This window comes from Anser anser, assembly GCF_964211835.1.
Source record: "Anser anser genome assembly, chromosome: 2".
NCBI lineage: Eukaryota > Metazoa > Chordata > Aves > Anseriformes > Anatidae > Anser > Anser anser.
The window spans coordinates 105,421,555-105,444,672 of record NC_139721.1 but is presented as its reverse complement, the minus strand read 5'-3'; the positions used below and the strand labels follow the sequence as shown (position 1 = coordinate 105,444,672).

The 23,118-nt window shown below is 36.0% G+C and overlaps 1 protein-coding gene across 21 annotated transcripts in view; it reads right to left on the bottom strand.

The window, feature by feature from the left end:
* CNTNAP2 (contactin associated protein 2) overlaps window positions 1–23,118 on the bottom strand; it is a 1,168,055-nt gene that overhangs the window by 352,813 nt on the left and 792,124 nt on the right. For all 21 annotated transcript variants that reach the window (XM_083826978.1, XM_083826979.1, XM_083826989.1 and 18 more), the window contains one exon: window positions 20,807–20,926. In XM_083826978.1, the coding sequence (XP_083683104.1) occupies window positions 20,807–20,926 (120 nt within the window). The remainder of the gene's footprint in view (window positions 1–20,806; window positions 20,927–23,118) is intronic.

Below are 23,118 nucleotides of genomic sequence, written 5' to 3'. Positions count from 1 at the left end.
ATTATGAGATCTCCAATTTTATTTTCCAATAACAACATACTTGGTATTTCAATTTCTGTTGAATTGTGTGGGATGGTGCCTCAACAGTCATTAGCAATGTCATTGAACTAAACATATTTTTTTTGAAGCAATGCTGTAGACAGAAGATCTGATGTATACAAATGATGTTGAAAAAAAATTACAGCACATGGTACCCTTCTCTCCCTCCCCCTTTGTAAATATATATATATATGTATATTTCTCTGTGTAGAATATATATATACACAAGTTTCAAAATATATGTAGCAGTTTGAAACTAATTCAGCTACAGAGTTCAAAGGAGCTACAGTTGGTTTATAAAAATGAGAAATGAAGGCTCCATTGAAGTTAATGAGTGTTTTGACAATCTTGCCTGAGATTTACAAATGTCAATTTTGCAGTAAAGATACTCTGGTGATAAGAATTCTATTGCTCTCATCTCACTAATATAGCCAATGGTTTCGGATCAGAAAAATCCAATATCCAGAAGAAATAACCAAACGAACAAAAAGAGTAAACAAACAATGACCTTATGGACAAAACTCTACTGAAATCAAAGTCGGTAAGTTTCTTAATTGTATATAAGTAGGGAATAAATCAATCCCAAAATGTATTTCAACTATTGCTGCAGTTACTTTCTCCTTCTACTTTTTTTTTTTTCATTGTTTCTTCATCAAGATAATAACACATTTTTAAATTTAATTACCATCCACCGGTTGGATATTTTCATTTTTACTTCTTACAGACATTATCATCTGAGACAATGAAACTGTGCACTTCCCTTTGTGTTTATGTACTGTTGTGATAGTTCATGAAGAGGAAAATCTCTTACTTATTCTGTGAACATACTGTGATACTGAACTTAAGTTTATAATTTTTAAATTCAATATATAATAAATTAATTATATATTATATTAATTATATATTATATATAATTAATATATATAAATTATATATTATATATATATATAATAAATTAATCAGATGTTTTACAGGATACAGTCGAAAGATGTGACCAAATGAAAGTTTTCAGAGAACACACTGTTATCAAAGAACTGATAATGAAATCACATGGTTGTTCGATTTGTTGGAAGCCTTAGGTGGTTTAATGATGTGATAAACAGAGGAGTTCTTATCTAAATTACTCAAGATGATTTCAAAACATTCAACACAGTTTTGAAAAGCTAATTTCAAGAGTATCTCAAGAAAGAGAATAAAGATCACTTTTTTAAATAAAAAAAAATGCAGCAACATAGAACATTGTTATGGTGAAGCACAGTACCTGTATGGGAAAAGCCTGAATCAGATTTGAGATCTAATGTAGAAAATGACTGCATAAGGGTACTAATAGGAACAAGAATTTAAAAATTATCATGTATTGTAAGGAACAATAATGAGTAACAGTACAGCCATACAAAGGAAGACTTGGATCATTTACATGTCTAGTCTAACAGATGGCAATTGGAGTTCAGTTTAGATTGAGGAACATTAAAGTCAAAAACAAAGGACATAAAATAATTTACAGTATGATTATTTTTTTTTTCAACATTATAAATAAAATATGGGCAAAGGCACTTTCTATAAGGGCCTGTAGTGATAAGACAAGGGGTAATTGTTTAAGCTGAAATAAGGTAGATTTAGATCACATATAAGGAAGACATTCTTCACTATGAGGGTGGTGAGACACTGGAACAGGTTGCTCAGAGATGTTGTGGATGCCCCATCCCTGGAAGTGTTCAAGGTCAAGATGGCCAGCTCTTTGGGCAAACTGATCTAGTGAGAGATGTTCCTGCCCATGGCAGATGGGGTGGACTTGGTGATCTTTAAAGGCCTCTTCTAATCCAAACCATTCTATGATTCTATACATAACCTGGTATTGTAAAACTGGAAAGCTCACTTGCATACATCTTAAAGTGACCTTCAGTTCATTTTAGCTTATCATTGGAACATATCCACTCTAAAAAAAAAATCAACCTACTGCCTGACCTTTTCTTTTATAATTCTTTAGCTATGATGCTATGATTTCTAGAATTAATGAAAAAAGTACCACAGTTTGAAAAGTTTATTTGGAAGGATATGTGGAGGAAAAATGGTCATCAGTGCTTTTCAGTGTGCTAGTTTGAATCTTAAGAAACCATTTCCTGGACTATCTTGACTGAAAATTAAGGTGAATTTTCATTTTTACTTGGCTGAACAGACAGAAAGAAGAGGCACGCAGCCCTCGACCGTTACTGCTAAAACTTTACCTTTCTTTCTCCCATCAGTTTTTCACCGCTTGAATTCTCAACATACCCTTAACTGATCCAACTTAGTTCTCTCAAGAGTAATTTCCCCCACTTTCCTCTTCAGCATCCTGCTAGCTCCTCTCCTTGGACAGACAGGAAAAGGAGCACTGAAGATCCCTCTCTAATCGCTGCAGCAACAAACTGAATGTTAGGCAATTCCTGAAAAGATTGTTGTGAAGAATTCAAAAAGACATGTATTTGTGAAATAATTGCTTCCATTTTCAAGAATGTAGCTCTCTCTTGATAGAAGCTTCTTTGGCTCTTTACATCTGAACACTGGAAAGAAAACTATGGGTAACTGCATTTCTAACCAACATTCTTTTTAATTTTGTTTTCAAAAGGTGTCTCCTGAATGGACAAGTAACAGTTCAAAGTTTTACCACACATTCTAGATAATTTCATTATTATTATGAAATATATAAGCCGTGTTTAAATTTAAGAATCCCATTAGAAAACTTCTGCTTAAACTTAAGCACGTCATTGGATAACTGAATAACAAACACTACTGTGACTCTAGTTTAACATTATGTTTCTTGCTTTTTCAACATTTCAGCACTTGTGCATTAGAAAATTCAAACACTGCTATTCACTGTCACATTATAGCAGAATGAAGTTTAGTTACACTGTGACTGACAGAAGAATTTTGAAGCATTGAAGGTCCTTATTTGTAATCTCTCAAATGAAATGTGACTTAAAACACCACATTACACAACAGTGCTTAAGTGATTTCATCTATCATAAAACAACCATGTGTTATTTAAAAACAAGCTAGAGGACATCATAATTTGCTATGCTAAATTACAGCAAAAGTTATAGCTTGGTTCTGAGAAAAGATAAATATCCCACTTATACTTATGAGTAAGGGTCACAAGTTGGATTTTAAATAATATATAAAATACTATTTTAAAAGTGTGGTAAAGATGGTGAATAATGATCATGCTAGACTGACAAGAAACTTCCAACTCCCAGAAGTAGAAAATCCTTGAATGGGATTTTTTTATTATTATTTATTTAATTTCCTCATAACCACATGGTGTGACACTCTCTTTCCTTCTCATCTCAGGACCTAAATAGGAGCATTAAAGCTCCATAACTCATTGCAGGGACATTATTTCTATCAGAATCTCCAATTGTCTTTGCAGTGCATATCCCATGCAAATAGTACCCTAAGTGCTGTGGGGAAACAACGCAGTTAGTTGTATCAGCCACCTCACTGGCTTCCTGCTAGCAAATGTCCAACAGACCCTTGTTTTCACAAAACTCTTTCCAGTGTCAGCAGCCATAAGATTCATGAAAAATAAAAAGCAGAAAAATGTGTATTTCCATAAACCTGTTTCTCCTGCATACTCTTTTAAGCTTTAAGAAATCAGACTGTGCACAGAAATCTCCACAGAAGCTGAAGAAGAGGATGACATCTATGAAAATGAAGTTCCTTCTTTACTAGGTCTAGTATTACGTTCCCTTTCACTGAAGGCTTGTAAATACTGTTTCCCTCTCCCCGACAATAATATTCCAATATATAACCATACCTAATAATAAATTTAACACACACACATTTAATTATATAGAAATTACATATTTAAGCTATATATTTGAAATACTGAAAAATTCTTGATTATGCGTAATTGGACTTTGTAGCTTGGATCCAACATAATTGAACATCTAAATGCTTTAATTATGCACTTATCTGGAAAAAGAAACATTACACCATCTCTGCTCCTACTGAGGCTCCAAATATTTACAGAAGTCATCCATGATCACAGCTGATTGCTTTCCAGAGCAACATGAAATTTTGTTTGCAAGGAAACATCAGCATTCATACAGAACAGCCAGATATTTAGGGACCATAGAGAATGCTATGGTAGATCAGACAAGGTTCCACATATAGCAAACTGTTACTGAAAAAGTCAGTAATAGCTTAACCACAGACTCCAATATATTTGGCATTACCTGAAGTTTGGCCTCTATTAACGACTCTTCTTGACACATACGTAATCTTTTCTATTTGTAAATATACATGCCTTTCATCCAGACATGCTGGATACTTAGCTGTCTGACTACATTTTATATAGAATTTTAAAATGATTTCTCTCTTAAACAATTTTCCTAATTCTTTTATTAGTTTTCCCCTTATTCAACTAATAGAAAGTTGATTTTCTTGAACAAGAAATATAAATGATATCACTTTTTATATTCAAGCAGCCTTCTGATCTCCACAGGGTTCTCCATGAACAGAAAAGCATTAAATTACCTATGGATGAAATTAAAACAGTGACATTGAAAAGGCCTATGAATTTTTTGTTGCCTATCAGATATACACGTGCATTTACACATATATGCTCACTTTTAAAAAAATGCTACATTGTGACAGATTGTTCTCATAGTTTACCTTCTAATGTTATTCAGTACAAAAAATGCGATCCATCAACCGAATGCTGAAACTGTATGAAGACTATTGTCTTCAGTCTGTTCTGGGCAGACGCAGAAATCCATCTGCTTGCACATTTCCATATGCAGGTCTGCAACTTGCACAGCTGACACTGCATATTTATTTTTTCTATGCCATCAGAACTATTCTAACTGCTCCCACCCCCCATTATGGTGCAAAAAGAAAGCAAAAATGAACAAAAATTTCCCCAGTTAATTCAATGAACCAAAGATAAAAAAAGGAAAAGGAGAAGAATAAGAAAAAAAAAAAAAAGTAAAGGAGAAGGAAAAGGAAACAGAGAAGGAAGAGAAACAAGACAAAACAGGAAAAGGAGCACATACTACAAACACAAGTACAGACAATACTGTAAACTTTCTAGCACTTGCAAAACTGTGTGTTTCAGGGAAACTGGTGTTGCAGCTCAAATGTTTTGACAGAGCTAATGTTTTTTCCAATGTAATTCCTTGAATATTAATAATTAAAATTTCATATCACTAAACATGCAGTCCGGATAGTTCAGGAAATCGATGGTAAGATTCAAAGTGTTCATCATCAATTCAAGAATTAAAATATAATTTTCTACATAAAAATCTAGATTTCATGTAAAGCAATTTTTAGCCCATGATAAAAAAAAAATCAGTTCCCCTCCCACCCAATAAGCCATTTACAAAAAAAGATCTTAACATAACTAATCCATAAATTCTGTAAACACTAAATTCACCAAAACCAGAAAACCAAACAAATTGAAAGAGATAATAATTTGCTAATTATGGAAAAATCTTTGTGGTACATGGAACAAAGAGAAACTGGTCAATTCTCTTAAAAATTCACTTTATTTCAGTCACGTGGCAGATATTCACTTAGGCATAAGGATGTCCTGAAAATAATTTAAAAAGAAAGGACCTTGTATTTCCTTGTATTTTTTTTCAATCTACCTTTAAGAAACAAAAAAATAAAATAAGAAACATTTTTTTAAGGACATACCATTCTGAGAGATCAGGAATCCTCAATAGAGCCACAGTTTGCTCAGAATTAAAGTTTATATATATATATTTATTTGCTTAAAAGAACACAGATAATACTTACAATTGCTCCACATTCATTCTTATTCATGAATTTGAAGAAATAACTTAGAGACTATATGAAGCAGAAAATATTATTGAAAGATGGAATGTGAAGAGACTTATTAATGGCCTTATTAAAATGTTAGTCACAAATACATTTGAACCAACTTATTAGTAACAGAGTTAACAGCAGACATTTCCAAGGCCAATATAGATAGGAAACAGAAGGAAGCATCTTCAAGGGATATTAGATAATATCTTTGTTCTATCTACATCTTCAAGACATATTATTTGATTTGAAACTATTAACATCTAATGTTGAAAATAAATTTTCTAGGTTTGGGTCTTAACATGCTACTAAAACCATAAGACTGATTAGTGATTTCTGCCTATGAAGGCTAAAATGTCAGTTAATTTGATTTCTCTGTCTCTGATTAATGAAAAAGAAAGTGGCTGGTGGCCTGTGGCATCTACAGCACCTCTGCTCCAGATGCCACAAAGCACATTTGCAATACAGCTGGGCATTAAGTAGCATAGTTTTAATATTAACATGACAGTTGCAGCAAAAATTTGTGACTGTCATGACAAAAGTGTCAGGCAAAAGTGAAGCAACTGCTCAGAGCTCCTGAACACTGGGGAGTTGGTAAAGATTACTGAAATAAATGTCATAACACCCTTCTGAATATTAACATTGATTAAGTATGTTGGTGTATTTATTTATTTATAATTCCCACAGATCTATTGTTCCTAAGTAATCCAGGTTTTACAGTGACACCAGCAAGCAGCGAATGCATGCCAATGTATAAAGCAAGATAATGAGTTACTAATAACAACTCTTGACCAACAGTACCTGAGTCTACTCTATTTATACCTGCTCTATCTAGCAGAAATATCAGTCACCTGAACAGTCTCAGCATAGCTTCTAAATAGCATTTTATCTGTTCGGCTTTTTGTTCATCAGTTGCTCACCATAAAATACAAAATATTGTGTAGTAAGAGTAACTACTGTAGTAACTATTGTAGTAAGTATTTCTGCTTAGTGCTATGGTAATTACCAGATCAATACCAGCAATAAAGCACCTGCAGGCAAAAGCCAGTCCTTCTGACAGAAACTTATTTGATCTAGATTCATGAATAGTGAGTAGAAGGCAGTGAGCCCTGTATGCTAAAGCTTTGGTGAGCAAAGTCACCTCTGTCTTTCCAGCTCTCCCAAGCTGCCTGTCAAGCAGTTCCTGTGGAATATGTATGCCTCTGTAGGTGTACTAATTTCTCTCCAGAGACTATTGATAAGAAAAAGTGAATCCAATAAAGCTGTGATGTCCCTAGATCTCCGATACAGTAATTTCTAATGCTGCCTTTTACAAGTGTTTTGTGACAGCATTTTGTAGTATTACTACAAACAAACATATTTAATTTCCTATTATGATTAATAACATGTTTATTCCATTTCAGTCGGACAACACAGGTCTGACAGAAAATCTACAGCGATTTCAATTTGTGGTACAGAATTGCTTCCCAAAGTAGAGAAAAAAGCTAGTCTCTCAAGCTTTATAGTAACATATTTGTTATAAATAAATAAAGAAATAAATAAATAAAAGAATTTTGGGAAGGAAAGGGAATGATTTATTCTCACTATCTTCTAAAATTGCTTACTATTGAATGCTTCAGTATGTGTGAAGTCAGTCTCATCAATCTTATCTGGGGTAATTGAAGATCATTATGTCAATAGTTTCCAGTCAAGGAAGTATGTCCTGACACTGTAAACCAGACACATACTAGATAAAGACAATATTTTCAGTCTCCCTGAAAAAACAAACAAATAAAAACAAAACAACAACAAAAAAAAACCAACAAAAAAACCACCTTCAGTTTAGCAAAAGGAAAAACTCTAAAGCAGGAAGTGTAAAAAGCATGTTAGTGATGGATCATAAATATAAACTTTAAACACAATAAAAGCAGATGTGGATACCTAATGTGACACTGAATGCCAAGTGGCACCCTGTCTTGCATATATCACCCATCGGAAATCAGGCAGACTTGGCTTCCAGCAAATAGCTAAGACACTCTAAACAGAGACCTGGTTCATATAATCTACAGGTTTCCATTCCAAATCTGAGAGTTTGCTCCATTCATATTTTCCAGTTGTAGCCGTTCCTCAGGGTCTCACAGTCTCCTTATCTTTGGCCCCTGGTGGCTGGGCTCTGATCACTAAACCAAGTTGAATGCTGTTACTGGTTTGCTTTTAAATTGTAACAATTTTATGCCAAAAGTTCTTCTCCTAAGTGATGCTATGGAGTAAGTGATAATCTAGTAGGTTGCAACCAACTCTGGTTCTCCCAGGAAAATTCTTCCTTGATTTTCACAGATGTTAGCAGTCTCTTCGTAGTATCTTTCCCTTGACTGACATATTTTCAATGGAAGTGCTGATTTCTGTGGCCTTGGAGATAAAAACAGCCAATTCCCAGATGAGATGATCCCAGATTTATGTCCTTTTCACACTTATTCCCACCAACCTGAAGGCTTTTTCACCAGTTCTATTTGCCTCCTGACATGTGCAACAGAGATGGAGGTGAATTTACAGCATACTAGCCCCCAAAGCTGTAATAAGTGCCCAATCTGGAAATTATTAAAAATATCATGTCTACTGTAAATTCCCATTATAACTATTGCACACTTGTTTTCTTTTGTAGATAAGCACCAAGTGATAAACTGCAACCATATGTGTAATCTTGAGAATTACTAGGAGTGTTCAAAGAGAGTCTTCACACAAACTCTCTGTAACACTGGAAATTCACACTCTTCCATAATCTGTACTAAATTCACACATTAGTAAATCCTTGGAAAGGAATCATGGGAGAGTCATTCTGTACACCTCCTGCCCATGCAAGTGATGTGCATCACCAGTACTTTCACTCACTATGTATGTGTATATAGAGATGAAAATGGATGTCTACTGCGGCTTATTCATTGCTGAATCATCTCTTTTTTTTCTTTTTTTTTTTTTTTTAAAACAAACAAACAAAAACACACACACACAAAGAAAAAGAAAAATCTGCAAGAGAAAAAAGGAGGAAGCAAGAATTCCTAAATTTTTAACAGCAATAGTGACAGTACAACTAACCTGCCCTTTGAGGTAAATTAATTTAGAGAATTACACATCAGTGTGCAGCACTGCACCTTGAACACTGGTTAGGAATTCTTGAGTGGAATGAATCTCTCTTCTCTGTCTTTTTAAAATCATCTGTAATCATTTCATCACTTGATTATGTATCTCAGTAATAAGTGAACTGGCACCATTTGCCAGTTAAAGAGAATTTTAAATGTTTCATTTAAACTAATCTGCTCTGTGTTCTTTTAGTTATGTTGGTTTTAATTTTAAAGAAAATGACAACAGAGAGAATACTTACAACAGGTAAGTAGTTTTCTTCCTAGTCCCACTGTCTGTCAACAAGGCAAAACAGCACTAGCAATTACAACCAACCAACTCTGAATATGACTTGCTGAAAAGCCACACTTTGAAGTGTTGTTTAAGGACAAGGAAGCCTTAAGGGGGAAACAAACATGAGAAAATATTTTGGTATACTAGAAATCCCCACCTGAACTTACTGACGCACACCTTCCAGGCTTCTGATGCAGTACATTTTGATCACTTGTTCCTCAAAGCCCACTGAAGCATAAAGATGCCTTCCCCAATGAAATAGAGGCAGGAAAAAACAATTCTCCCCCGAAATCTGTCCCATCCGAAAAAAACACAAACACCCCTCCAGGTGTTACCATACAAATAATAATTGAAACAACAACAACAACAAAAACCTTCTACTATCATTTCAGGGGTAAATTAACTGTCTAGCATTTTCTTAGATGACCAAAATAAAACAAGCAAATAAAATATTTTACAGAAAATGCAAGTTTTGTTTGCAGTTTCAAAAATCATCTCTATGAGAGCAATTTTCTAGGGATAACTGAAGCTTATCACTGGTTTGAAGCATGTTGTGCTTCCTCACATCTCCAATAGCAGTAGTGTATTGGAAGTGAATTCAGAATTAAATGTTTGCTTCTAACAATCACAGTAACAGTGTAAAGTAGAAATGGTTTATGTTCTCTCCTACAATACTAAATTCAGACAAACAAAACACATAGCAAGCTACCTAAGGCCCTTAGAGCTCTCCTATATCTGTGTACTGTGTATCTGAGCATCTGTATGGCTCCCACTTGGCTTTTTGCTGCAGTTAGATGGTTCCCTTCATCATCCTATTTCTAACAATCCCATTTTTCTTCCTGTGTTTTGGATATATTTCTTCAAATACAGACTTGTGGGATCCTGCAACACAGAAAGGGTTCTAAAAAGATCTGCTGCTTTCTAACTTCAGTTAAGAGCTCAGTTTCCAACAAATGAGAACTATTTTCTGATTGCAGATGGTGTCAGGATTTTTCTTCCTTCAAAGCTAAATACTTTGACAAGACAAAGATTCTGCTATATTTTCAACTACTTCTGCTATGTCACTCTCAAAAGTCAGTCTCATTCTTTGAGATCAGTGTACATTTAGTTGCCTTATGCCTGATGTATGGGTATAATGTGATGTGATGTTGGTGCTCCAACTACTTGAAATATGTTAAGATGATGACATGACCTAGACTTATGATGCTCCAGAGCTTGAGGTAGGAGAGGAAGAAAAAATAGTGAGAAATAAAAGATAGTCAGGAGGAAATGCTTTTCTTACTTGGCAACTTGAGAAGCTGCCTTAAATGCCAATGACAAAGTTTTGTCCTCTACTCCTGGGGGCATACTTCAGAAGATATCCTTTATTTTATGATTTGGATGTTTTCCCTGTAGTTGCACACTGGGTTAGCTTTTCATTTTCTATGTATACAAAGGAGACTGGAGAAAATAACTGGAGATTCTAATGTGATTTACTGAAAACCCTGAGGTTAAGACACCACATTTTTGTTACGACACATTTTTGTTTAGGGAAGTCATCAGCTGTTGATTTACATCCTGCTTTCCCAATAGAATCCACCTTTTTTAAACTATGGTGATCCCTGAGATAGTTAAATCTTTCATGTTCATGAGGAGGCTGTTTCTACAGCAATATATTTAGAAGTTTTCAACATTAAAAAAACAAACAACAACAACAACAAACAAAACTCACAACCACATGGAACTGGAATGCATCTTTATCAGTAGGGTTGAGGAGCCTGTTGTCATTTCCTCTTTCACCATGAAAGGCTGTCAATATGGCAAACTCAACATGTTGTCACAGAACACAGCAACAACCTGCACTCATGATCTGTTGGCACCTAGGCTGTGATTTTAACTTCTCAGATGCAAGTAATTGCCAAGCACAGGAGTGCCTAACATCATCTTCTGCAACCTTAGGCTAAAACAAGCAAACAAAAAATGCATTCTGATTTATTTCAGAAGGATTACAGATTGCAAGTTTCATCTAATCAAGACTAGAGTCTAAATAAAGGCTGGTAATTACAACCAATGAAAAGCGCGAAGGTGAATGGACAGTTTACATCCAGTTGCAGAAACAACCATGACTACCTTCTTACCAGCAGTCAGTACTGTGCTCCAGGGCATGAGGAAGAAAGGTACTAACCAGATTTCTTGAGCTACAGTTCAGTATTGCAATGAGCATTTTCACAAAATGATAATTTTGATGTGTTTTGATTTTAAAATAATAATATAAAAGCTAAATGCATAATAAAAAGATACATCAATGAAACCTAGAACACAAATGACATACCTTATAAAACAAGAACAGATGGAAAAAAATATCAATGAACTAAAAATGAGGTGCAAGAAGTTTTAGCCTACTTGACAGGCAAAGGCATGAACATAATTCATGTTGACCCTGATGGGTCTGTTTTTGTACTCCGAGGTTAGGAGGATGAACTCAACTTAGGTATGACATCAGAGTTGCTGTTTTAGACATGATCATAGAACGATAGAATAGTTTGGGTTGGAAGGACAGTTGACCCAAACTGGTCAAAGGGATGTTCCATACCATATGGCATCATGCTGAACAAAAAAAACTGGGGGAAGCTGATTCTTGGGGAAGGGCTATGCATTGGTTGGTGGATGGTGAGCAATTGCTTTATATATATACATATATATATTATTATTATCATTATTATTACTTTGACTTCCTTTTCTGTCTTATTAAACTGTCTTCATCTCAACCTAAATTTTTACTTTTTTTTTTTTTTTAAATTGTCTCCCCCATCCCACTGTGTTTGGGGAGAGGGGTGGGGGGGAGAGAGGGGAGGAGAGTGAATGAATAGTTATGTGATGCTTAGCTGCCCGCTGTGTTAAACCACAATAGAAGCACTAAAGCTGCTCTTCCCTCCTCTGTTTTAGGTAAATGATTTTGAATACTCATGATGAATGTTTTCTACAATGAGATTACTCTGGGTAAGGTCTCCATAGTTTGATCATCATGTAAACTTAACATTGGCCAACGATAAAATGATGTTTACTGCTTTTGAATGTGTGCCAATTTTTCCTACTTCAGTTAAAAATTAAAAATGTAGTAGTTTCTTCCTCTTTCACACCAGAGAAGCTACACATTAATAAAAAAAAAAAAGCCTTTACTAGAGAAAAATTAAATTGCTCAAAACTCTTTGTTTGACGTGCATAAATATAGAAAAGAATATCCTGAGTTGGAAGGGTTCCTCAAGGATTATCAAGTCCAACTTCTGGCCACACACACAGGACTACCTAAATATTAAACCACTACGTCTGAGGGAGCTGTCCAAATACTTGTTGAACTCTGGCAGGCTTGTATGAATGAATAAAAGCTTTGGCACCTTGGAAGTTTTAGCAAATCATTTCTCAGGCAAAATGTCTAAAAAACTAATTATACAGATATGTGCAAAACATTTTCCACTTTTGGTCACTTTTCATCAGTATGTTGTGATGAATGGCACATTTATATTTGTGTCATATGTTTCTACATCTGTCATTGTAAAAGCACTTCAGTGACCCAATATTTACATCAAGAAGGCAGAAAAATCACAGTATATGACAGTTATTTTTTTTAATGTCTACTCAAGAAGTCATTGCAGTAATCATTACATGTGCCACTTCTATTAAAAAAAAAAAAAAAAAAGAACGAAACTAGAGAGAAGAGGGGGTGAGGGAGAGTGGGCAGGGAAGCCACCCCGTACATTTGACCTTAATGAGGCAGTGTATGAATACATATAATGATTTCTCAAAGTGTTTGAATATGTGCAGCTTTAGGGAAAAGAACTGCACTAGAAAGGGGATAGGGTAAGTACCACTCAAATGGAGCCATTATGCTTGCAGCTATTTGGGTACTGAAATGAGATAAAAGCTACATCACAGGCATAATGACTTCAAGAAAAAAATAACTGATATATCTCCTGGCAAAACAGATTATGAAACCTTTCAGTTCTGCTTTGTATCAGCGGTCTAGATGATGAAACAGAAGAAACAGCACAATTTCCCTACCCTCAGCAGAAAGACATAAGGAACTACAGAAGTGCTGGTCAGCCACTGACCAGCAGTACCATTGGTATAGACATTGGGGTAAATTAACTAAGCATCTGTGGTCCCTGTGCGTTGTTCCTCTACTTCTTCCTCACCCTTCCCTCTCAAAATTCTTGCAGAACACACAAAAGACAAGATCAGATTAAATTTATTGATAAGTTTTCCTCCACCTCAGGTCAAGAAGGGGAAAAAAAAGAGAAAGAAATAGAAAAAATAGGGAGTAATGTTAACTTATTTCTTACTTATTTCTCAGTGGGACTGAAATCAAAACTTGCCAGAGGAAACTGAATCAAGCCTAGAGATTCAGAAACACATAACATCACACAGAGCATGGGATGAAGCTGTAATATACTCAAAGTTTATATCTTCCAACAAATATCTTAAAATAGCAGTTCTTTCCAGCACAGCTACTGTCATTGTGACAATTAAAGGAAAAAGCCTTAAACTGTATACTGAGATAGAAACTCTCTTATATTTGGAACCTGCTGGAATTCAGATGTTACCTTTGCATTGTGGACCTCTCTCCAAAACAGGATAAGAGCTCAGCCTTAAGATGACAGAGTTTTGGAAGAGTTCCCTGTTGACCTAAGATCACAAGCTTGGATAAATTGAAAAGCAGTCTAATTGTTACACACTGTGTCACAAAACAGCTTCAATGAAAATTCTTCCATAAGCAGTGCATTCATTTGAAAAGTTCCAGCTAGCACTAAGTAAACATTTTAGTTCTGTTGGGGGAAAAAATAAAACAAAACCAAAAACCTTCATAAATGTACATAGTTCTTATTTCATAAGTATTTGGAAAACTGCTGAATTTCCATTATAATACCCCAAATTTTTAAAAGCTGTGTTTCTGCTGCAGGAATAGATATTTAAATGTGAAATATCAAATGTATTAACCCCACTATGATGACACAAAATTTAACTGCTTGATTCCTCATCACTACCAAAACACAGCACTGTCAGTATATAGCTCTGGGAGAATACAAGGACAATGGGGCTCTGGAATTTCTTTGACAATACGAAGTAGTTCATAGATACTGTGAATAGCTGCTGGAAGCACATGTATACATGTACTTCCAAGATTTTGATTGCACTCTTAAATGGCTGGGATATCTTAGAAAACACAACAATTTTTAGTTACCAAAGCAACATCTGTGAAGGACAGGACTCACTGTGACATTTGGCAGTTTACTAAATTAAGACACACTAAAGATGGACATGGACTATGCCCAGAAATATACCCAGAAGCTGTCTACTGTAATGTAATTTTCTTTTCAGTTTTTCAAAGAAAAAGATGACTTTTTTCTTTGACACATTTGGGACATGTAATACATTCTGACTACATATGGGGAAAAGGCAGAGGTAGTTAATACCTTCTTTGCCTCAGTCTTTGGCAGCAACACTAGTTGTTCTCCTGGTACTCAGTGCCCCGAACTGGCAGGGACAAGGAAACAAAGACCTCATAATCCATGAGGAAATGGTTAGCAACCTGCTACTCCACATAGACGTACACAAGTCTATGGGCCGAGATAGGATCCACCGGAGGGTACCGTGGGATCTGGCAGAAGTGCTCACCAAGCCACTTTCCATCGTTTATCAGCAGTCCTGGCTATCAGGGGAGGTCCCAGTAGACCAGCAGTTGGCAAATGTGATGCCCATCTACAAGAAGGGCCGGAAGAAGGATGGGGGAAACTACGGGCCTGTCAGTCTGACTTCACTGCTGGGAAGGGTTATGGAGAAGATTATCTTGAGTGTCATCATGCAGCATTTATGGGAAAACCAGGTGATCAGGCCCAGTCAGCATGGGTTTAACAAAGGCAGGTCCAGCTTGACAAACCGGATCGCCTTCTACAACAAGATGACATGGTCAGTGGACAAGGGAAAGGCTGTGGATGTGGTCTACCTAGACTTCAGTAAGGTTTTTCACACCATTTTCCACAGCATTCTCCTGAAGAAGATGGCTGCTCAAGGCTTGGATGTGTGTACGCTTCATTGGATTAAGAACTGGCTAGGTAACTGGGCCCAAAGAGTTGTGGTGAATGGAGTTACATCCAGCTGGAGGCTGGTCCCTAGTGGTGTCCCCCAGGGCTCAGTACTGGGGCCAGTTCTCTTCAATATCTTTATCACTGATGTGGATGAGGGGATCGAGTACACACTCATTAAGTCTGCAGACAACACCAAGTTAGGCATGAGTGTTGATCTGCTCGAAGGTTAGAAGGCTCTGCAGAGAGATCTGGAAAGGATGGACCAATGGACCAAGGCCAACTGTATAACATTCAACAAGGCTAAGTGCCAGGTCCTGCACCTGGAGCACAACAACCCCATGCAATGCTGCATGCTGGGGGAAGAGTGGCTGGAAACCTGCCAGGCAGAAAGCGACCTGGGGTATTGGTCGATAGCCAGCTGAATACAAGCCAGCAGTGTGCTCAGGTGGCCAAGAAGGCATACAGCATCCTGGCTTGTATCAGAAATAGAATGGCCAGCAGGACTAGGGAAGTGATTGTCCCCCTGTACTCGGCTCTGGCGAGACCACAGCTCAAATACTGTGTTCAGTTTTGGGCCCCTCACTACAAGAAGGACATTGAGGTGCTGGCACATGCCCAAAGAAGGACAACGAAGCCGGTGAAGGGTCTAGAGAGCAAGTCTTCTGAGGAGCAGCTGAGGGAGCTGGGGTTGTTTAGCTTGGAGAAAAAAAAAAAGAAAAAAAAAAGAAAAAAAAAAGCTCGGGGAGACCTTATTGTACTTTACAATTACCTTAAAGGAGGTTGTAGTTGAGGCGGGGATCAGGGATCGGGCTCTTCTTCTTTGCATCAAGCAATAAGACGAGGGTAAACAGCCTCTAGTTGTACTGGGGAAAGTTTAGGTTGGATATTAGGAGAAATTTATTTACTGAAAGGGTTGTGAATTATTGGAACAGGCTGCCCAGAGAAGTGGTTGAGTCAGCATCCCTGGAGGTCTTCAAGCAACATATAGATATAGAATTGAGTAGCACGGGTTAGTGGTGAACTTGTCAGGGCTAGATTAAAGGTTGGGCTAGATGATCTTAGAGGTCTTTTCCAACCTGAATGATTCCATGACTCTATAGAATATGTGAATCACTGTGGTGGTTTCACTCTGATGGGCAGCTAAACTCAACCACAACTGCTCTCTCACTCCCTCTCCTCAGAGGAACAGGAGAAGAAAATGAGATGAAATGGCAAGGGGGTTGGAACTAGAAGCCCCTATGGCAGGGGGTTTGGAACTAGATGATCCTTGAGGTCCCTTCCAACCCAGGCCATTATTCTATGATTCTATAATGCAATATCTGTGATACAGTACCCTCAAAAGCTAAAGATCCAATTTCTAAATATAAAATTTTAGTGACTTTTCAAGTTATTGCCTCTCCCCTTAAGTTTTATAGGTAAGTGAGGGTGCAGCTTAGTCTGCAACATTTTCCACTAGTAGAATTATCTGCAGTACATGTGAAAGCAGTATGTAATCATTAAATCATCTTGTTTTTGTAAAGATGGTTACTTGCTTTGGTAATAACCCCAATCTTCTTGTGAACTTGTTTTTTCCTAGGAGCAAAACTATCAAGTTACTTTTTATGTTACCTTTTTATTAATTTCTTAGGTGCCAGTTCTACCTGAATGAAGCATAGGATATTTAAAGTGTGTATAAGCATCTTGAGTAGTAATTTAATATAGAGGTGTTTGTTTAATAGATTGGGTTCATGGGAACATTCAGATTTGACTCTTGGACTAGAGAGAGAAATTCAGTTAAAGATGTCTATTAAAATGAAACATCACTATCATGTCATATGCAGAAATACTTTTTATATTTAGTATACTCCATATGCTATTCATTACAGCTAGATCTGTAGGTTATTCATTTCACCTTCCCCCCCCCCCCCAAAAAAAAAAAAAGTGTGAACCGTAATTCAGTTAGTTTAGGTTCCTTTTCAAATATAGTGCTAGTAATGCCAGACGCCTGCACAATTTTAATACTAAAATAATCTGATAATTCAGCTCTTATTCTAATATGTTATATTGCCTTTTTTTATATGACAAAATATGTGTCATTACCACGGAATTCTACAGATATATGTTATTCATGAAACACAGTAAAGCCTTCAAATAACCTGATTCTGTCTCTTCTATCTCTAGTACATATATTACTAAAAATACTCTCTATCAGTTCAGATCACGGTTTAGATTGTGAATTTTCATCTAAGAATGGAGCTTATCTCCCCACCTTCAATGTTTAAGATGATAATTAAAAGAAAATAAAAGCTGTAATAGATGCAATAAACAGTATGTGTATAGGTGATGTGCTACGAATAATGCTTTGCAAAGCTATCTGAGAATGATTGTCAGTAGCCTTCCAGTTTTAAAAGTGGAGGTTAAAATCCTATCAATTTTCACATATTTCTTGCAGTCATTTGCATTTTAATGAAGAAACAGTTCTGTTAACTTCTTATTTTTAAAATTTAAGTAATGAGTTACATGAATATTAGCACAAAATGTGTTTTTCTTGTAGTAAAGAACTGCTGATGAGAGCAATTCTTTTAAAATGGAAAATTATTTTTACACAGCATGCATGGTATACAAATGCATGAGAACTAAATCTCCTACGATATCCTCTCACTGGCTATGAAAAGTTCACAGAAACTCTGGAATTGTTTGTACACAAGGAACATTAGGAATATGAAACTCTTAATTTTCTTATCTGCTTTTTTCCAGTTTTGGACACGCTATTAAGACATTCTACTGTATATTTATGTCTAAAATAAATGAGCAATGCTGTGTTTTTTTCATGCCTGATACCTCTAATGCACTGTATTTTCACTTTACAAAGTTACCCTTGAGGAGTACCCAAAAGCTATATAGCTAGTGCTGAACACAGCAGTTATTCTGTATAGCAGAAATCGCTATAATATATCAGGAATTCTTGGCATTGTTCCTTGCAGTGCCTGCCTGATTAGTTACTGATACAGTTCAAGGTGCTAGTTATGATTTAAAAAGCCATAAATGGGTCAGGATCCACTTATTTGAAAGATTGCCTTTACACCAGTGTCTCTCAGTACAAATTGGCTGACCTCTCTCCAGTGCAAGAAGGACTTAGATCAGGACTTAGCTTAGATCAGGACTTAGCTTAGATCAGGCTCCTTTTTTTTTTTTTTTTTTTTTTTTTTTTTCACATAGTCATTTATTATTCAAACACATAAATTAATGGCAATATGAAAGAATAGTATTCTCTGGTCCTCCAAAAAGCTGTCTACGTACAAGCCCTTATTCTTGGGTCTGTTGCATGTGCTGTGCACCCCTCTTCAAGTCCCCTAGAGAGGCAGAGTTACTCTTACTGTTTCAACTTGTAATAGTACCTTCATGTTCAAGCTGCTGATGCTGAAATCTGAGGAATCACACATATGCCAGACTTCCAATGCAAATAATTGAAATCCAAACATATTATGCTGGCAGCTGGGGAGAGTCAGGGGACACTTCTGTTGTATCAACTGCCCAATATTTCACATCAGGAAGAAGAGCTGAGACAATTGTCATGTATTAACAGATTAAAGAAATGATGAACTCCTGGAACAAAAAATTGCCCCTTTTTCATTTTTCATTATCATATTTTTCTGTCTCAACATGGCAATGCAGGTGACTAAGACAGGATATCTGTGAGAATGCCCAGATGGGATATTATCCAAGCAAAACCAGTGTTAAAGGCAGAAAAATAAAAATTCCACACAACAAAACCAAAATTTCTGAGACCATATATATCACTTCATTAAATTACTTGAAGTTAATTAAGATAAGTCATTCTAACACCAGTTAAAAAGATGACAGAGAGTCACACAAGAAAACCCAAATGTTTAATTTTTCTTGTAAATAATTTTTATTCCCTTCCTATGGTGGTAGATGTGGGAAAATCAATAATACCTGGATAGAAAAAAATAATCTGACATGTTGAGAAAGTTGCCTTTGGAAATACCCCCATGAACCACAGACATTACTGAAATAGTTTTCAACAAATATAAAACCACTGGATCTGAGGATCATAGAATATCCCGTGTTGGGAATGGACCTTCAAGGATCATCAAGTCCAACTGCTAGCTACACATAGAACCACACAAAAATTAAACTATATGTCTGAGAGTGTTGTCCAAACACATATTGAATTTACCAGGCTCAGTGCTGTGACCACTTCCTCAGGGAGCCTGTCCCAGTGCCTGACCACCCTCTTGGTGAAGAACCTTTCCCTAACACCCAGCCTGACACTCCCCTGCCCCAGTTCCATGCCGCTCCCTCATGTCCTATCACTGGTCACCAGAGAGTAGAGCTCAATGCCTACCCCTCCACTCCCCATTGTGAGGAAGCTGCAGGCCACCATGAGGCCTTCCCTCAGTCTCCTCTTTCTCTAGGATGAAAAAAACAAGTGACTCAGCCATAAGTCTTCCCCTCTAGACCTTTCACTGTCTTTGGTGCCATCCTTTGAGCACTCTCTAATAGTTCAACAATAATAAGAACAATAATATTGTTCATATATTGTGGCGCCCAAAATTGCATACAGTACTTGAGGTGAAGCAGCACCAGCGCAGAGCATGACAATCCCCTCAGCTGGCTAGCAATGCCATGCGTGATGCACCCCAGGGTGTGGCTGGCCCTTTTGGCTACCAGGATAAGCTCATATTCAATTTGTCATCTACCAGAACCCCCAGATCCCTTTCCAAGGAAATGCTCTCCAGTCTCTCATCCCCCAGTCCGTACATATATACAGGGTTGCCTCATCTCAAGTACAGAACCTGGCAATTGCTCTTGTTAAATTTCATGTGCTTGGTGATTGCCCAGACCTGTAATTTGTCAGGTCCTCTCTGCAAGTCCTCCCCACCCTCAACAGAGTCAACAGCTCCTCCTAATTTAGTATCATCTGCAAATTTACTTTGTATGCATTTGAGGCCTGCATCCAGATTATTTATAAAAATATTGAAGAGCACTGGCCCCAAAATGGAGCCCCGGGACACCCTGATAGTGACTGTCCACCAGCCTGATGTAACCCCATTTACCAGAACCCTTTGAGCCTGGCCCATCAGCCTATTGTTCACCCATAATATTATGTATTTATCTAGCTGTGTGCTAGACATTTTGTCCAGAATAATACTGTGAGAAACAGTATCAAAAGCTTTGCTGAAATCCAAAAAGATGATAAAAATGTGCTGATACACAACAGTTTTGGTAAATAGCTATACATACATATATATATATATATAATATATATATATAATGCACCACTGATGATACAAAGGCCTGTTAAAGTTAATTAACAATTCTAATTCAAAAAGCTTATAAAATGGATTAGCTACTGCTTTCCTCAGAATATACTGCATGGTGACTACAGTTGTTATGACCCCCTGAAAAGCTCTCAACAATTATTTATCTTTTGCCAAGAAATATGAATTATGAAATTCCCCTTTCTCCCCCCAAAAAAAAAGAATTAGCAAATATAATGCACTTACCTGTCATGTTGCAGTAGACTTTCAAAGGTCCCAGTGCCCCACTACCATCTGGATCTATCCAGTAGTAATTTGAAGTTTTGCCCAAGTGTTTGTATGCTTCACAAGAGAGTTCATAAATAGCTGGAATAAAATAAATACAGCAATAAGGATCTTCAAATCCTGGAGCAGAAAAAATCCATAATAACAATAAATTGACTTGATTTATATAAAGATCTATACCTTTGACATTAAAATAATGTCACTAACTTTCATAGAAAACAAAGTATATTTCCAAAAATTACAGAAGTGATTAAAAGCTTAAGGCATATAATTTTTTTTCCCTCTGCACATAAGAAAAAGTCAGAATAGGAGGAGAATTCCAATAACTTGGGGAAAAGTGTCAGAGGGGAGGAACAACCAAAGATTTTTCAAGAGTAACTTAAAACCTTTTTTTGAAAATACCTTGGTTTAGAACTTTGTTTATATAGTGTTGGTGTTTGGTTTTTTTTTAAGTTTTATATTACAAATGAAGATTTCTATTGATCCAACATACTTTTACCTTTAGTTTTCTTTCAAGAGATACATCAAAAAGGTTTTGAATTTTCTTTCAGTAAATATTAGAATTTTTTAGGTATTGTTATTACTCAGAATAAAATAGTTTCAAAATTGTGAAATTTCTCACTACACGCAATACCTGCCTCTATACAGCTCTGCAGTTACATTACTACATATCTACATAACTATGACTCCATCCCAGCAAGGTCTAAAATTTCTCAGTGTTTACTGGAAGAAGTTTAGCCAACTTAGCAGAGGTTTTTTGTTCTTATTTTTCCTTGACCTCTGTAAACCGCTTTTTATTTCACCTCATAAAACTTCTTGTCAGGTTGTGTTATGAAGCATAGCTCAGATATCAGAATATAGTAAGCATTGTTGAGATGCTTTTCTAATAATACACCTTGTTTTCCTTGTAATGCGTGACTATTTTGATGTGTAGTATCCATAAACAAACAACAAAAAAATCATTTTATGCACAGCAAACTTATATATTTTAAATTTATACAAATATTAATATTTTAAATGCAAATTTGGAGGAAAAAATAACTACTACTTTTTTTTGTTGTTTTTTTTTGGTAAGTCTTCTCTCTTGTCCAAGGACCAGATGCTACAAGTTTTTTGTTTGAAATTAACCAATCAGCTGCTAAAAGAAATGAAATGCTTGTTTAACCAGACTTCATAACCACTCTACAAATTAATCTATTTGTTGGCAATTCTTACAGCTGATCTGCAAAGACTGGATTTATTTCAAATGTCCATAAGGATGAGCTGTTTTGTTGGGCGCTGATCGTAAGTGGGTGACCGATCACATACATATATGTGCACACAAACACTTAAAGACCTCCAAACAACTATCAAGATGCAGGAAGGACAGTGGAGCTGAAAAGAAAACTTCAATTTTGATGTGGCATAAATGCAAAGCAAAAGATTATTATATAGGCATAAAGAGAATCTCTTTGTTGATGCTACAAGGAAAATAATTTTCTGTAAGGTTTTACTTGTTCATTACAGGGTCTAAAGTCAATTTAATATAAAAAGTAGACATTGTAATTAAATTGTGAAATATTCCAAGACATTTCCCCTCCTTGCTCCCCAAACTAAGATCAACAGATTATTTCATTATCAAGGAGACACTCTGCCTGTTTTCAGACATTTTACACAGATTTTCAGTTACAAGATATTAAGTAATTCATAATCTTTTTGTTTGTTTGTTATTTTTCTTCAGAAATGTATCTTTAACTCTCAACATATTATCTCAATGTAACCACAAAATAGCATCTCTGTTAACATAGTTGTGATGTGTCACAAATTTTAATAGATCCATTCAAGGTCAAGCAAAGAAGATTACAAATACTCTTTATGATTTTCTGGAAATTTGGGGACTTTTTTCATTTTCTAAACTATTTCAGAAAACTGAGGGAGCTTTGTAGTATCCAAATCTTTATGTAAAGCCACATTTTTCTCCAACTTTGCTCCTTTCAAGAAGATAAGTCAATCTTTGAACAGAGATGCTACTGGGAAGAAAAAAAAATGTTAAAGTGTTATAGAGAAGACAAAAGCTAACAAGTTATACTGTTCATTTATCCAATGACATGGAATAGTTTATGGAAAATTAAAGTGTTTAGATTCAATCCCCTGCCTTCTATTCTTCTCGAAAGGGAGAAATAAGTGGTTGGTAGTTATTTAACAGCACAAAAGGGATAAATTTGTGTAAGTCATCATTTGTTAAGCATCAACCAAATGTTGAACACCAAACAATGGAAATGAGGATAGTTCTT